Source organism: Cottoperca gobio, unplaced genomic scaffold, assembly GCF_900634415.1.
Source record: "Cottoperca gobio unplaced genomic scaffold, fCotGob3.1 fCotGob3_220arrow_ctg1, whole genome shotgun sequence".
NCBI lineage: Eukaryota > Metazoa > Chordata > Actinopteri > Perciformes > Bovichtidae > Cottoperca > Cottoperca gobio.
The window spans coordinates 184,264-202,999 of NW_021166853.1; the positions used below are offsets into that span (position 1 = coordinate 184,264).

General features: G+C 37.6%; 2 protein-coding genes across 2 annotated transcripts in view; one reads left to right on the plus strand and one right to left on the minus strand.

Moving 5' to 3' along the window:
- Positions 1 to 7,267, plus strand: part of LOC115004909 (cyclin-dependent kinase-like 5) — a 17,982-nt gene extending 10,715 nt beyond the window's left edge. Inside the window, exons 7-8 of the mRNA XM_029426641.1 lie at positions 2,607 to 2,768; positions 3,597 to 7,267. Coding sequence (XP_029282501.1) covers positions 2,607 to 2,768; positions 3,597 to 3,956 — 522 coding nt within the window. The 3' untranslated portion in view covers positions 3,957 to 7,267. The remainder of the gene's footprint in view (positions 1 to 2,606; positions 2,769 to 3,596) is intronic.
- A 127-nt stretch (positions 7,268 to 7,394) lies between these two features.
- Positions 7,395 to 17,924, minus strand: LOC115004913 (retinoschisin-like). The gene is made up of 6 exons (XM_029426648.1): positions 17,870 to 17,924; positions 16,724 to 16,749; positions 16,446 to 16,644; positions 8,402 to 8,543; positions 8,135 to 8,330; positions 7,395 to 7,604 (listed from the first exon to the last, which is right to left on the minus strand). Exons 1-6 carry the CDS (start codon positions 17,922 to 17,924, stop codon positions 7,452 to 7,454), a joined length of 771 nt encoding a protein of 256 aa, XP_029282508.1. The 3' UTR covers positions 7,395 to 7,451.
- Positions 17,925 to 18,736: the final 812 nt, after the last annotated feature.

An 18,736-nucleotide genomic window follows, 5' to 3' on the forward strand; every position in this document is an offset into this window, starting at 1 on the left:
TGATCTGCTTCTGCCCCTCAAAGTGCATCTTAACCCACGACTTGACGCAGCGTGGATCAGGAGGAACCAGACGAGTTGTTAAATATAAAAGAAACCACATTTTGAAATGTTAAACTGACACTTTCTTCTCCTCACTTTTCTATTTGTATGAGACAGCTTGTTCAGATGCTGAGAGGGGTTAGAGCACAAATACATGCAATCTGGGCAGGAGGGATCAGTCACACTCACAGTTGGTGGAAGATTGTGTTTGTGCATTTGAAAACACTGAAGCTGCAGATAGTATAAAACACTCATCATTAAAAGAGGAGTGTCTCTTCTCTTCCTCAGATCAGTGGATAATCAGGGTGGTGGCACCACATGCATGTTATGTTTTCATTTGTACGACTTCACTGCTCCGCCGTCCTGCTTCACTAGAGAACAAGATGTTTGCCCTTTTTTAGAAATTAAGATTATTATCTGAGAATTTTTTTTTTTTTTAAGTTTTCATGGAAAGAAAATCTGCTCTTGTTAATTTAACAGGATTATTATCTCAGATTCATTTAGTTTATATAAAATACAGAATACATACAACAGGAACAACTCATTTCAGTGCAGGAGAGGAAGGAAGCCTGAAATACTTATTCAGAATCCTCCCATATTTAAACTAATAAAATGACATTAGTACTCGTTATGGACAAAACAAACAAACAAAGCAGAAGGAATATCTGAATTCTGAATGAACTCCCAAAATCCCAAGAGAAGCTGATTTACTTGAGAGCTGGATTTCATGGAAGCAAACATGTTTAGTTTCTATAACATCTACAATAATAATAATAATATTAATAATAATAAGCTTTATTTGTAGAGCACCTTTCATACAACAATTGCAGCCCAAAGTGCTTCACAGCAAAAACATAACAATTAATAGATTAGAGGGTTAGAGCATTTACAGTACAATAATCACAGTGATGATGTAAATGAGTCTGAAGTACCATTATAAAAATAGCAGAATTAAAATAGCAGAATTAAAATATTATAATAACATTGGAGTATTGTGCCTAGTTTCTGTATCTGTGCCGTACTTAACGACCCTCCTGTCGGAAAACCACATTCATCACCATTCTTGTAAATGTTTTAAACTATCAGGGCCATATTTTGAAAGCATGAGATCCACAATGGGCCCCTGTGGCCCTTCAACTGGTTTACTCCCTTTGCTACACATTCCTGATCGTCTTTGTCAAACTCTTTATTGACCTTTTAACGTATAAAACACAGACGTCTCCGTGAGTCCAGATTCTTTTGGCAGAATCTTGGTCATCTTCCCGCTTCATAAACAAACCCCTGTTTGTTAAGTTTTATGAAACCTGTCGGTTAAAGCCAGTTTTTCTCCAATATATTCTTTAATCTTTCACTTTTCCACTAATTGTGTAAAGAACATGTAACACATTTATCAGATAAACTTCCTCTTTTTCCCATGGTAACACCGTCTGTTTGATCTCAAGCTTTTCAAAAATACACACTGAAATGTTATCCTAGTTACCTTTACACATTCAATGTTACACCAGTAATAATTCACTATTAAAAGGCTAAAGTAAAGAGATATAAAATATCACTTAAAGGGCTAAAGTAAAGAGATATAAAATATCACTTAAAAGGCTAAAGCAAAGAGATATAAAATATCACTTAAAAGGCTAAAGTAAAGAGATATAAAATATCACTTAAAAGGCTAAAGCAAAGAGATATAAAATATCACTTAAAAGGCTAAAGTAAAGAGATATAAAATATCACTTAAAAGGCTAAAGTAAAGAGATATAAAATATCACTTAAAAGGCTAAAGTAAAGAGATATAAAATATCACTTAAAGGGCTAAAGTAAAGAGATATAAAATATCACTTAAAAGGCTAAAGTAAAGAGATATGTTTTTAGCTTACTTTTGAAGATATTGAGCGAGCTTGCCTCCCTAATGTCTACAATGTCTCTTAGATATGTATATGTTTATTATATCTGCAAAACATCAGCCGGAAAGTCCTGATGCTGCTGCACAAAGTAATAACAACCAACTATATTACTATTAATTATTATATATTATATTATGACCCGGGTATCTCTCAATGTCTCAAACCCAAAATAAAACTGGTTTAAACTAAATCTTTGCTCAATCAAGATTTCCTGGATTTTAAAGTATTTCCTTCATTCAGAAAAACAGCATTTTTTATATAATAATCTTGTGAATTTAGAAAGAAAGAGAACATATATTTATTTCCTATGAACACTTTTCTCATAATTATGGAAAATTAACTTTGTTAATTCAGAAAAACAAAGCAGAATTTATTTTTCATGCAAACTTTTCTTAGAATTCTGAGATAATATTTGTTAATTCAGAAAGTTAGAGCAACATTTTCAAGGCTTATTACCAAAAATACATTCGGATGTCCGCGGCGAATTTGACTCATGTAAAGGATAACACAAGATGCACAAATAGTTTTTTAAAAAATGTTTGATGTTTCAATATGTATGAAACCTTTATTCTGTGTCTGTTGTCCTTTACGTTGTGTGTACGCGCCGCGGTTACATTTAAAATGGTGAGTTTAACAGTTTAAATGAGATGTCCTCTCGATGTGTGAAAGGTTCCTAATGAAGCGGTGGACTCAGTCATCCAGAAGTCCTCCAGGTCCTCCGGGCACCAGAGCAGCCGCCACAGGACCCGGGACAAGAGCAGAGACCGGGACCAGGACCGAGAGCGGGACAAGGACTGGCCTCCCGAGAAGCTGTCCGATTCACACTCTCCGGTGAGTCTCAAAGAAAAGATACAGGTATTTTCTTGATGCATGTTTTGACATCTTTTAACCCCTTTGCATCATCACAGACATTTCAGCACTTTTGTTTTATTTTAATTGTATAAGTTATACCTCAGCTCCTTTAATATGTATAATAAAGAAAACAAACACACAGTCAGAGCCTTAAGGACAAACATTAAAACCACAACTTCATAAAATCCTGCTTTCCACATCAGAATTGAACTTTTTACTATTTTCCATCAGATTGAGACGTTTTCTCACGTTTGAGACACATTCATGCTGTTTCCATGGTTTCCTGCACAAACTGTACAAATGCATCAACATCAATGTTGTTGATAATTATTGACACATCAACACAAATATATTATTTTACAACAGGCAACATGTAAACAAAGTGACCTTTAAAGGGTTAATCTGAACATGAATAAATATGTAGTAGTTATGATCAGGACTGAAGTTTAAATCACTGAAAGTAAAAATACTAATAATAAATAAATAAAATAAAATCTAATGTAATAGTTTTATGAAGGCCACATGTTGTCCTGTCAGGTAACAAGTGGGATTTATTTATTTAAATCTGACACTGCACAACAAATAAAAATGTATTAAATTGATGTTGTTGTTAATCATTGATATAAATCCCTCTAACATTTAGTAAACAGAAGATATATTATATATTATTATAACCCTTCATGAAAAACAACAGTGGCATTATGTAAACATGTTGGTTAAATTAAAATGAATGAATATGTGGTAGTGATGATCAGGGCTGAAGTTAAAAGCTTAAAGGGTTAAACATTGTGATGCGTCATGTTTCAGAGTCAGCCCCTGAAGTCTCTGCGTAAACTCCTGCACCTTTCCTCCTCGTCCTCCAACCAGCCTGCTCAGTCTGACATGCGCTACCAGCCGCTGCCTAATCCGGCCTCTGTTCAAGGTGGTTTCACAGAGAGCCGGGGTCACTCGGGGGTCAGCACGCCGCAGCTGAAGAGCCGACAGACGGCCTACCCGCTGCCCGGACAGCTGGAGTCTGGCTGGCACTCGTCCGCCCTTGGCCGCCCCGAGGGCAACCCCTACCCGGAGCAGATGAGCATCAAGGGAGGCCAGAACGGGCACGGCTTTGGACGCCCCTCCAGGTCTCGTATGCCAAACCTCAACGACCTGAAAGAGACGGCTCTGTGATCGCCTCGCTGCTCCCAGACTCCTCCGTTTCCCCTCCGTCGCTCCTACACGTCCACTTGCGTAACAGTCCACCTGCTGACTGCACACACACACATGAACACACAGAAACCAAACCTTCAGTTTGAAACACTGCTTGCAAAACGGGCCAAAAGCCTTTTTACGTCTTCATTTTTTATGTTTGATAGACTTTATATTATTACTTGTGTAATTCTGATTATAATTTGTATTATAAAGTAAATATATTACAAATTAAATATATATAAATGGATAGATAAAAGTGTAGATTTTAAGTGTAAGTATTTTTGTTTCTATTGGATATAGAAATATAGTACATTGTACTGCGTAGTATTTCCTGAAGGCTATCGAAGGCATTCTAAACAAATACAGTTTTATCAGTTGTTACAATGGAGATTGGTAATGTCAGTAACTTTGCAGTGTGTTCATCTCACGCAGGGTCGTAACTCTTCATCAACGCTGTCGTGCTCTGTCTTCTGCTTACAGACGCTCAAATGTGCAACTGCAAGTCAAAGCAGTCTTGAGAATATAGCTGTAGTGTCATTTTTCTGAGTTGGCACTGACAATCTTTAAAGCTTAAATCTATTTGTTCTTTTTTTTAGGATATTTAGGTTTTTATGTCTTTTTGTAATGCAGCCATTTTAGACACTGTGGTGCCATAAAGTGAGATAAATCTAACCGACATCTCCCTCTGTAGGAGATCACGACGCACTGCATCTACTGTTTCTGACTGCACTAACATTAGCCACTGACTTCTAATGCACAGTATGTGTCAATCCTCATTTTCATATATATTTTAAACAAATGTTACATAATAAAAACTATGGTTACACCTCAATCATTTCAAATACAACACATAAGAACTGTTCCTTGTACAGACTATACCGACGATCCCCTTTTGGTAGTAACGTAATCTAAGATTATTTACTGAAATGTTTATTTATGTAAAAGTGTGGAGGAATTATAGAGTATGAAATCTTGATACTTTTTTGAAGGATGTGATAACTTCCCTCACTACCAGGATTCAAGGAAGTCTGTTTGTTGCTCATTTCTTACTTAAAGATTTCACATAAGCAACGTCCAAGTGGTTCAACTCGTCCAAATAGTCCTACCCCTTTTTAACACAACTGATTATAAAGGTTTATTATTTTATTTTTTTCATACAGTTTAATTGTCATTATTTACAATAGTACTGCTCCGGCTTGAAGAGGCAGAAGCTGAGCGTTTCAACCATAGCCTATATTACTTTTAGCTAACTATTCCAGCTGTTTATAACCATTACTTTTAGCTAACTGCAGTAGTTAACTGTATCAATTTATTTTAGCTTTTTGACGGTTTGCCCATAAATATTAGCTAACTAGTACAACTCTATCTATTGGTTTTTAGCTAAATACGGAAGTTAACTATCTTTTTCTTTTAGCTTTTTGACCATTTGTCCATTACTGTTATGCTAGCTAGCTGACTACCAGTGTTACTACTGTTTGTTTAAGCTGACTAATTCAACCAACTATCTATTACTTTTAGCCATTACTTTTAGCCATTTCAAAAATGTCCCTTATATTTTAAGCTAACTCATTTCTGTTAGCCAACATTTAGCAATTTCAAACATTTCCCAAAATGTTTATCCATTAAGTTAAGCTATCTATTTCAACCATATAGCTAATTCTTTCTTTCATCTGTTTATCATTAACTACATTTAACTAATTATTCCAACTGTTTATTCATTGCTAACTATTTCGACAATTTTGCCACACCATGTTTCCATTACTTTTATGCTAGCTAATTATTACTAGTGTTGGTTTAAACTCACTACTTAACCATCTGTTACATTTAGCAATTTCAACCATTTTCTAACTATTTTATACTGTTTTCCATTTCTTTTAGGTTTTTCAACATCTGTCCATTACATTGCTAACGTTAGCTAAGTGTTTCAACTGATTATCCGTTAGGCTACGTTAAGCTAACTCAACCATATTTTCTTTACTTTTTGCTAGCTTTTCAACCACGTAGCCTAATTATAACTTAGCTATTGGAACTGTGTAGCCTTTCCATTAACTACATTTAACTTACTATTTGCCACTACTTTAAGCTAATTAGTTAACTGTAGGCTATCCATTTCTTTTAGCTTTTTCACTATTTGGCCATTAATTCTATGCTAGCTAACTATTACTAGGGCCACCGTTCATTTTAGCTCCCTAAGGTAACCATCTATCTTTTACATTTAGCAATTTTAATAATTTCTACATTACTTTTTGCTAACTATTTCAACTGTCTATCCATTGCTTTGTGCTTCTTCACCATTTGTCCATTACTTTTGCGCTAGATAACTTTTAGCATTACTCATTACTTACTAATTTAACCATTTATCCATTACATTTAGTAGTTACTATTAGCTAACTATTTTAATGTTGAAATAGTCTCTTTTTCATTATATTATAGCCTACTAGTTTCTTTGAGCTAACTATTCCAAATGTTTATCCATTTATTTTAGCTTTTTCACCATTTGTGCATTACTTTTGTGCTAGCTAACTATTCCACCTGTTCTTCCATTACGTTAAGCTTATAATTAAACCATTGGTATAAGCTACCTGTTTAGACTTTTCTGCTCGCTTGCTAACTTTTCACGCACTCAATCGCAACACATAGCTAGTGTATTTTTTATCGGATTGCACAAACTAAACCACTTGGGACAAGCTTATGAGAAATCTTAATACAGAACCACAGAAGCTCTGTACTGTAACATTGTTTTCTGTCTGGGATAAAGTGCCATGAAAGTAGCTTGGCAGAAATAAATCCTAAGCTTTTAATGTTGCACTTTAAAGAGACTGTAAGGCTCAGCAATATAATGCCCTGACTCTGTAAATTCTTCACCTCATCACTGTTCATCGTGTGCACAGTGTGTGAAGACTGAAACATCCCAGCACAGAGTCCAAACACGACCGTACCGTATTGTGTATCGTGCATCTGTGAGGACCGTGCCACTCTACTCGACACAATACATTTCTTTCTTTGGATTATTGTTGTTGCTGAAGGAGCACTGTGTATTATATTAATACTGATGTGTGACTTGTTTGGTAATATTTATAACAGAAGATGTTTATCAACTGTTTGAATAAATTCAAGTATGTGCTTTTATTACAGACACAAATTAGTAGCATAGTAAGTGTTTATCTGCTTTTTCTTTTCAAGAGAGCATTTACATGAGTGCATAAACCCACAAATTAAAGCTTAACACTTTTAGAATATTCATGTTTACATATGTAACAGTAAATCTCAAATAAAACAAACTCCTTTGATTTGAACCTGTTGAATCTTTTTTATTATTATTATTATAGTGTTTGACTCTGATTCATGATGGTAACATGCTTCTAAATTGCATTTTTAAAGTTGTCCAATTTTGTATTTACTTATGAAAACAACAGACTTTAAGAAAGATAATTAGTGCACTCCTCAGGGGGGGGGGGGCTGGCTGAGTGCTCTTCAGGAACATTTGTTCATGCACATCAGCAGCTCCAGCCTCATGGCGATGCGGGTGTGCCAGCCCAGCGGCAGCAGGCGGATGTAGCGAGCTACGATGGGCGGACGCAGCAGGTTCTGCACCATGGAGGAGCGGTCAGAGTTCCCGTAGAAGACCTGAAGAGCAAACTGATGTGAGGATTCACTCAATCACTTTATCATCCTCAGTGAAGCTGAGAAGATAGTGTCCTGAACATTTCTGATTGGTCGAGTACATCATCAACCACCATTTAAAAGAATCTGAAGCGGCGAATCCGTTTGTTTTTATTCATTGTGCTTCAACAGAGAGTTACAGAAGAAATCATACGACAGATGTTCCTACGACTAAGTCCCGGCCTTGAGCCTTTATGTTCTCCTGCAAATTAAGCCAGCTGAACCTTGTTAGGACTGAGAACATAGTGCCACAAGGAGAATGTTAAGAAACACGTCTCCGACTGGCGGAGCAGCAAATGGTTTGACGTCTGGATGCGTTGCTGAGTCGCAGGCCATGATGGTGGAAGACACAGAAACTGATAGTGTCTCACACGCTCACAGAATGTGTCATTTGTTCGTCAATTTCACATTTATGGTCCAAGTCAATGGCACGTTGCTTCTCATCTGTTGCCTGAAGACATTTAAATGGATTCCCTACACCGCCCTGCACTCACCCTGTTGTTTCCTGTCTGGTCTTTGTAGTAGATCCAGTTGAGCGTCTCCACAGAGCGGTACTGGATGCTGTATTTAGTGATCCACTCGTCAGCGTCGCAGCGGCCCTGGCTGAGGATCCCTGACACCACACCGACCTCCTTCAGGTCAATCTGGATCCACTGGTGCTGGTCGTTAAACTTAGACAGCCATGCACAGCTAACAGAAACACATTCGTTTTTAGCAGTTAGCACTATAATAATAATAATAATAAAGTTTTCATGACTTACCCAAAGCCCTGGTTGTTGAGGCGAGCCTTGGTGGGGACCCAGGAGGAGTACCAGCCGGAGTATTGATCCTCGTTGGAGCAGCTGATCTGGTCCGAAGTCACAGATCCAGATTCAAAGCCCAGAGCTTGATGGTACGGGCACTCTGTGGAGGAGACGGGACACTGCAGGTCAATAGGGTCAAACAGGTAACTCACAGATATCAGCAGGAAGCTTCATTACTCACATTAACACAATTACTTTTTATATTACAAGTTCTCTGAAATGTGCTGATCTGCTGCATGTCCAGATGTAAAGAGAAGTCTGGATGAAGCAGGTTCAAAGTGTTTCATGTTGTTCACATGTCAAAGGTTTGTACAGATTCTGGATCTGTCTTTGTATCACTCCATAAATCACTAAATCCTGTCAACACACAGAACTCTGTGCATCTCCTGCATGTAGTGAGTGTAGCGTGTATAACATGAGCTGTGAGTGACATGTGAACAAAGCCCTCTGCACAAAGCTTCAGAATATAGAGAGGAATGAAAGTGGAAAGTTTGGTGTATGTAAGTGCTGCTGAAGTGGAGACTTCTGCTGAAGAGTGTGAGAAAAAGCTCCTTTAGAGAAAAGCTCCTTTAAAGATATGTATTGTAACATTCATACATGTTGTACACACTACAGGTGAACAGGGTCATACATGTTGTACACACTACAGGTGAACAGGGTCATACATGTTGTACACACTACAGGTGAACAGGGTCATACATGTTGTACACACTACAGGTGAACAGAGTCATACATGTTGTACACACTACAGGTGAACAGGGTCAAACATGTAACTAACAGATATCATGAAGCTTCCCCACTTCATGACTCACATCAACACAAGTTTATATTACAAGTGTTTAATATGTACATGAGGCATATATATTTTACAGTATGAAGTCGTCGTAATAACTGATCACTCTCACGGCTCCCTGGTTGTTACCAGCTGCTCACCTGTAAACCATCCGTCATCAGATTATAAATGACCCAACAGTGGCACTAACGCCTCGGCCAAACTAAAACTCCAAAATATAACAGCTGCTTCCTTCCACCAACTTTCATGAAAAGCGGCTCACAGTGTTTCTGTAATCCTGTTGACAAACAGAAAACCTCGAGGTACGAAAGTCTCCTTCCTGTTTCTGGTGATGTAGTTTACATCTGATTGCGTGATGAGGGGGAAGAAGATGATCGGGACATCTTCTGATGTGTGCCGCTCTGCCCAGTTTCATGCAATTAGCTGAAGGGCACTCCCTATTTTGGGCTCCCTAATCTGCTCCTCTCATTCCTGCTCAGGTAATGAGATTAACTCCTGAGGCCTCGTCCTAACAGTTTCTTTATTACTGATATCATCTCTATCACAGATCCAAGCCCGGCTATAAGCACAAGAACATGTTTGGAAGTTGTTGAGATCATATAGATTCATATAGATCAGGGGAAGTGGCCCTTACTGTCCTCAAAGTTGCCCATCCCTGATATAGATATAGATCATATAGAAGGTGATTGTGCAGAGATGCAGAGACTCATTATTAGATCGAGAGCACGTGAGGACCCAGCCAAATATTATCAGCTGTCTGCAAAAGACACTAAAAATTAAATGAAAACCAGGTATGTCCAGATGTTTGTGATGAAGTTTCCTTCATGGAGGCTCAGCCTCCCTGGAGGGTTCGGCCAGTAGTCGAACCTCTGATTGAAGAGGAACAATGCGGATTCCGTCCTGGTCGTGGAACAACGGACCAACTCTTCACTTTCGCAAGGATCCTGGAGGGGGCCTGGGAGTACGCCCATCCGGTCTACATGTGTTTTGTGGATCTGGAGAAGGCGTATGACCGTGTCCCCCGGGTGATACTGTGGGAGGTGCTGCGGGAGTATGGGGTGAGGGGGTCACTTCTGAGGGCCATCCGATCCCTGTACGCCCAAAGCGAGAGTTGTGTCCGGATACTCGGCAGTAAGTCGGACTCATTTCCCAGTGAATGTTGGCCTCCGCCAGGGCTGCGCTTTATCACTAATCCTGTTCGTGATTTTCATGGACAGGATATCGAGGCGTAGTCGTGGAGGAGAAGGGTTGCAGTTCTGAGGATCTGACCGCTGCTCTTTGCAGATGATGTGGTCCTTATGGCATCATCGGTCTGTGACCTTCAACAGTCACTGGATCGGTTCGCAGCCGAGTGTGCAGCGGTTGGGATGAGGATCAGCACCTCAAAATCTGAGGCCATGGCTCTCAGCAGGAAACCGGTGGATTGCCTCCTTCGGGTAGGGAATGAGCCATTACCCCAAGTGAAGGAGTTCAAGTACCTCGGGGTCTTGTTCGCGAGTGAGGGGACGATGGAGCGAGAGATTGGCCGGAGAATCGGAGCAGCGGGGGCGGTATTACAGTCACTTTACCGCACCGTTGTGACGTTAAGAGAGCTGAGCCAGAAGGCAAAGTTCTCAATCTACCGGTCGATCTTCGTTCTTCCCCTCACCTATGGTCATGAAGGCTGGGTCATGACCGAAAGAACGAGATCACGGGTACAAGACGGCTGGCGTCTCCCTTAGAGATAGGGTGAGAAGCTCAGCCATCAGGAGAGACTGGGAGTAGAGCCGCTGCTCCTTTACGTTGAAAAGAGCCAGTTGAGGTGGTTCATCTAGTAAGGAGCCACCTGGGCGCCTCCCTAGGGAGGTGTTCCAGGCACGTCCAGATGGGAGGAGACCCCGAGGAAGACCCAGGACTCGGTGGAGAGATTATATCTCCTCACTGGGAACGCCTCGGGACCGCCCAGTCGGAGCTGGAGGATGTGGCCCGGAGAAGAGACGATTGGGGTTCCTTGCTGGAGCTGCTGCCCCCCGCGACCCGACCCGGATAAGAGGTAGACGATGGATGGATACCAACAACTACCAACAGGATGTAAAGGAGGGAAAACATCTGTAGCAGGAACATGTAACACACACATTAATGTAACAGGAACATGTAACACACATTAATGTAACAGGAACATGTAACACACACATTAATGTAACAGGAACATGTAACACACACATTAATGTAACAGGAACATGTAACACACACATTAATGCAACAGGAACATGTAACACACACATTAATGCAACAGGAACATGTAACACACACATTAATGTAGCAGGAACATGTAACACACACATTAATGTAACAGGAACATGTAACACACACATTAATGCAACAGGATCATGTAACACACACATTAATGTAACAGGAACATGTAACACACACATTAATGTAACAGGAACATGTAACACACACATTAATGTAGCAGGAACATGTAACACACACATTAATGTAGCAGGAACATGTAACACACACATTAATGTAACAGGAACATGTAACACACACATTAATGCAACAGGATCATGTAACACACACATTAATGTAACAGGAACATGTAACACACACATTAATGTAACAGGAACATGTAACACACACATTAATGTAACAGGAACATGTAACACACACATTAATGTAACAGGAACATGTAACACACACATTAATGTAACAGGAACATGTAACACACATATTAATGTAGCAGGAACATGTAACACACACATTAATGTAACACACACATTAATGCAACAGGAACATGTAACACACACATTAATGTAACACACACATTAATGTAACAGGAACATGTAACACACACATTAATGCAACAGGAACATGTAACACACACATTAATGTAACACACACATTAATGCAACAGGAACATGTAACACACACATTAATGTAACAGGAACATGTAACACACACATTAATGTAACAGGAACATGTAACACACACATTAATGTAACAGGAACATGTAACACACAGATTAATGCAACAGGAACATGTAACACACACATTAATGCAACAGGAACATGTAACACACACATTAATGCAACAGGAACATGTAACACACACATTAATGCAGCAGGAACATGTAACACACATTAATGTAACAGGAACATGTAACACACACATTAATGCAACAGGAACATGTAACACACACATTAATGTAACAGGAACATGTAACACACACATTAATATAACAGGAACATGTAACACACACATTAATGCAACAGGATCATGTAACACACACATTAATGTAACAGGAACATGTAACACACACATTAATGTAACAGGAACATGTAACACACACATTAATGTAACAGGAACATGTAACACACACATTAATGTAACAGGAACATGTAACACACACATTAATGTAACAGGAACATGTAACACACACATTAATGTAACAGGAACATGTAACACACATATTAATGTAGCAGGAACATGTAACACACACATTAATGTAACACACACATTAATGCAACAGGAACATGTAACACACACATTAATGTAACACACACATTAATGTAACAGGAACATGTAACACACACATTAATGCAACAGGAACATGTAACACACACATTAATGTAACACACACATTAATGCAACAGGAACATGTAACACACACATTAATGTAACAGGAACATGTAACACACACATTAATGTAACAGGAACATGTAACACACACATTAATGTAACAGGAACATGTAACACACACATTAATGCAACAGGAACATGTAACACACACATTAATGCAACAGGAACATGTAACACACACATTAATGCAACAGGAACATGTAACACACACATTAATGCAACAGGAACATGTAACACACATTAATGTAACAGGAACATGTAACACACACATTAATGCAGCAGGAACATGTAACACACATTAATGTAACAGGAACATGTAACACACACATTAATGCAACAGGAACATGTAACACACACATTAATGTAACACACACATTAATGCAACAGGAACATGTAACACACACATTAATGTAACAGGAACATGCAACACACACATTAATGTAACAGGAACATGTAACACACACATTAATGTAACAGGAACATGTAACACACACATTAATGCAACAGGAACATGTAACACACACATTAATGCAACAGGAACATGTAACACACACATTAATGCAACAGGAACATGTAACACACACATTAATGCAACAGGAACATGTAACACACATTAATGTAACAGGAACATGTAACACACACATTAATGCAGCAGGAACATGTAACACACATTAATGTAACAGGAACATGTAACACACACATTAATGCAACAGGAACATGTAACACACACATTAATGTAACAGGAACATGTAACACACACATTAATATAACAGGAACATGTAACACACACATTAATGCAACAGGATCATGTAACACACACATTAATGTAACAGGAACATGTAACACACACATTAATGTAACAGGAACATGTAACACACACATTAATGTAGCAGGAACATGTAACACACACATTAATGTAGCAGGAACATGTAACACACACATTAATGTAACAGGAACATGTAACACACACATTAATGCAACAGGATCATGTAACACACACATTAATGTAACAGGAACATGTAACACACACATTAATGTAACAGGAACATGTAACACACACATTAATGTAACAGGAACATGTAACACACACATTAATGTAACAGGAACATGTAACACACACATTAATGTAACAGGAACATGTAACACACACATTAATGTAACAGGAACATGTAACACACATATTAATGTAGCAGGAACATGTAACACACACATTAATGTAACACACACATTAATGCAACAGGAACATGTAACACACACATTAATGTAACACACACATTAATGTAACAGGAACATGTAACACACACATTAATGCAACAGGAACATGTAACACACACATTAATGTAACACACACATTAATGCAACAGGAACATGTAACACACACATTAATGTAACAGGAACATGTAACACACACATTAATGTAACAGGAACATGTAACACACACATTAATGTAACAGGAACATGTAACACACAGATTAATGCAACAGGAACATGTAACACACACATTAATGCAACAGGAACATGTAACACACACATTAATGCAACAGGAACATGTAACACACACATTAATGCAGCAGGAACATGTAACACACATTAATGTAACAGGAACATGTAACACACACATTAATGCAACAGGAACATGTAACACACACATTAATGTAACAGGAACATGTAACACACACATTAATATAACAGGAACATGTAACACACACATTAATGCAACAGGATCATGTAACACACACATTAATGTAACAGGAACATGTAACACACACATTAATGTAACAGGAACATGTAACACACACATTAATGTAACAGGAACATGTAACACACACATTAATGTAACAGGAACATGTAACACACACATTAATGTAACAGGAACATGTAACACACACATTAATGTAACAGGAACATGTAACACACATATTAATGTAGCAGGAACATGTAACACACACATTAATGTAACACACACATTAATGCAACAGGAACATGTAACACACACATTAATGTAACACACACATTAATGTAACAGGAACATGTAACACACACATTAATGCAACAGGAACATGTAACACACACATTAATGTAACACACACATTAATGTAACACACACATTAATGCAACAGGAACATGTAACACACACATTAATGTAACACACACATTAATGTAACAGGAACATGTAACACACACATTAATGCAACAGGAACATGTAACACACACATTAATGTAACACACACATTAATGCAACAGGAACATGTAACACACACATTAATGTAACAGGAACATGTAACACACACATTAATGTAACAGGAACATGTAACACACACATTAATGTAACAGGAACATGTAACACACACATTAATGCAACAGGAACATGTAACACACACATTAATGCAACAGGAACATGTAACACACACATTAATGCAACAGGAACATGTAACACACACATTAATGCAACAGGAACATGTAACACACATTAATGTAACAGGAACATGTAACACACACATTAATGCAGCAGGAACATGTAACACACATTAATGTAACAGGAACATGTAACACACACATTAATGCAACAGGAACATGTAACACACACATTAATGTAACAGGAACATGTAACACACACATTAATATAACAGGAACATGTAACACACACATTAATGCAACAGGATCATGTAACACACACATTAATGTAACAGGAACATGTAACACACACATTAATATAACAGGAACATGTAACACACACATTAATGTAACAGGAACATGTAACACACACATTAATGTAACAGGAACATGTAACACACATATTAATGTAGCAGGAACATGTAACACACACATTAATGTAACAGGAACATGTAACACACACATTAATGTAACAGGAACATGTAACACACACATTAATGTAACAGGAACATGTAACACACACATTAATGTAACAGGAACATGTAACACACATATTAATGTAGCAGGAACATGTAACACACACATTAATGTAACAGGAACATGTAACACACATTAATGTAACAGGAACATGTAACACACACATTAATGTAACAGGAACATGTAACACACACATTAATGTAACAGGAACATGTAACACACATATTAATGTAACAGGAACATGTAACACACACATTAATGTAACAGGAACATGTAACACACACATTAATGTAACAGGAACATGTAACACACACATTAATGTAACAGGAACATGTAACACACACATTAATGTAACAGGAACATGTAACACACACATTAATGTAACAGGAACATGTAACACACACATTAATGTAACAGGAACATGTAACTTTTACTTACTTTTAACTTTTACTAAAGGTGAGACACTACAGGCGAAAACATTTTTGTCGTTTCATGCTCTGGTCGATTTATTTATCTTCTGTGAGAGGAAACATGAGAACATCAGAGTGTGTGTTTGTAACTGTGTGTGTAGATTTAAACTCACAACAGCTACATTACATAATGCATCATGTACATATTTAAACATGAACACTTGTAATATAAAAAGTAATTGTGTTAATGTGAGTAATGAAGTGGGGACGTTTCATGATCTCTGTGACTCGGGTCATGTGACCTCACCTGGCATGCAGTTCTCCAGGTGACTCTGTGGTGGGGGCTGCAGGGCGGTGGGCAGCTCAGATGGGATGACGGTGGGGCTACGTGTCGTTGAATCAGCCGACTCGCAGTCGCAGGTGCAGGATTTGATGTTTGATGTCCATGTCTCGATGACCTGCTGGTCCTCCTCCTGCAGCTCCTCCTCCTGCACAGCCTCCTCCTCCTGCAGGACACACAGACCAGTTAATCCGGAGTTCAATCTTCTTCCGGCTGCTTTATTATTATTTATTTTGGACTCTTACCTCCTGAGAGTGAACAGAGATCAGGGCTGTGCCACGTCAAGAGATGCATGAAGTGAAGGAGCAGATGAAAGTCAGATAACAACATTTTACAGAAGGAACTAAAGAGGAAATGAAGACAAAATAATTTCAGATTAAGATTAAGAAACACGTTATTGATCAGTAAGGACATAAATAAATGCTAAAACACTTTACACATATGTTTATAGTATGATTGTACTATTTTTATATTTTAGATGTAGTAGTTTGGTGTATTATAATTAATTTAAACTCATTTTTTATATTCTGCATTATGTTTTCTATATATTTACTGTGTGTATTTGTTACTGTTTAATGCCTTGATAACCTGTCTAATCCTTCTATAAATAAGTACGCCAAGTAGGAGGAATTAAAATAGGCGGTACATAAACTAAAATTAGAACAGAATAAAAATAGAAACTATACAAGAGAATTTGGAGAACAATAACTTGATCATTTGTTTTAGATGTATGAATTGTTTGCAGGTATTTTAATTTGATTAACAAGACAATAAACGTGACAAAAATCTCTAATTATTCTACACGATTTATGAGCACAAGAAACCTGAATTGAGGGGAAAAAACTATAATATTGAAGAAAAATATAACTTTGTTGGTGGAAAGTATTTACTCAAGTACAATTTTGAGGTATTTATATTGTATTTGAGTATTTTCATTTCATGCTACTTTATACTTCTACTCCCTTCATCTCAGAGGGATATATTGTACTTTAAACATACATTACACATTTATTTAGTTACTTAAAAATTCAGATTAGTGATAAAGAAATATATATAATCACCTATTAAATGTGTGTAGTATTAGAGGTTAAACTACGCAGCAGTAATCTATATAAAGTAATACATGAGCTCCTCCTTTAGCAGCTTCATCACTAAAGTGATGAACACATTATTGCATCAGTAATATAATATATATATTATTCTGCATAATGAGTACTTTTACTTTTGGTGCTGATACTTTTGTACTTTTACTGAAGTAACAGTTTGAATGCAGGATTTCTTTCTTGATTCACATATAAGTGAGCATATGAGCAGTGAGTATCTTCCTGTTTTTAAGGCAGACAGAGTGCGTTATGATTCATCAGTAATATCCAAGGTGCACAGGGACTTACCGTGAGATAGAAGCAGGAGGAAGAGCACGGCAGCACGTCGAGCAGGAACCTCCATCTTCCTTCTCTGAGCTGAATGCTATGAGTGTGTGATACCGACCCTGTAATGGACAGGATTACTGTAATCCACGGGCCTGTGATGTCCTTATCTAACACTCTGTATTGGCCCCTACACACGTCCTGTAGGCTCCTCTGTTATACTGCACCTGTGGGGATAAATCAACAGTGAGCAGCCGTGTCACCTCCCAACATTACAACATATGTTCAACTCACAGCAATCACAGATTAGCCTATTCATCTTTTTATATTTTCTTTTTATAAACTGTATCTATTGTGTTATAATAATACGGTACCGTGCATATGAACATACACACATTTACATGCACACATACAGTATGTAGAGACATCACTGAACTGAGTGTCAGGGCTTCCTGGCCTTCACCACATAGCAACCAGGAAGAGTAGCAAAATGACTACAAAGAGACACAAAACAACCACAAAGAGACACAAAACAACCACAAAGAGACACAAAATGACTACAAAGAGACACAAAACAACCACAAAGAGACACAAAATGACTTCAAAGAGACACAAAATGACGAATATTTTTTATATTTGCTTTCTTGCACATTTAAATCAACAAAATAAAAATATTTTTTGTTGCATATTAAAACATACAAATATAATTGAAATAAATGTTTCTGTTTTTATTAACCAACGATAGCCTTTTATTGTATCGTATTAGTAGTCTTTTTTCATTTTTGTTATTCTTGACATATCAGACTTTTTAACCATCAATATGACCGAATATTTCAATGTATACCAAACATAATAAAAACTATGAATTAGTATAAGTACTTGAAGAAGTGA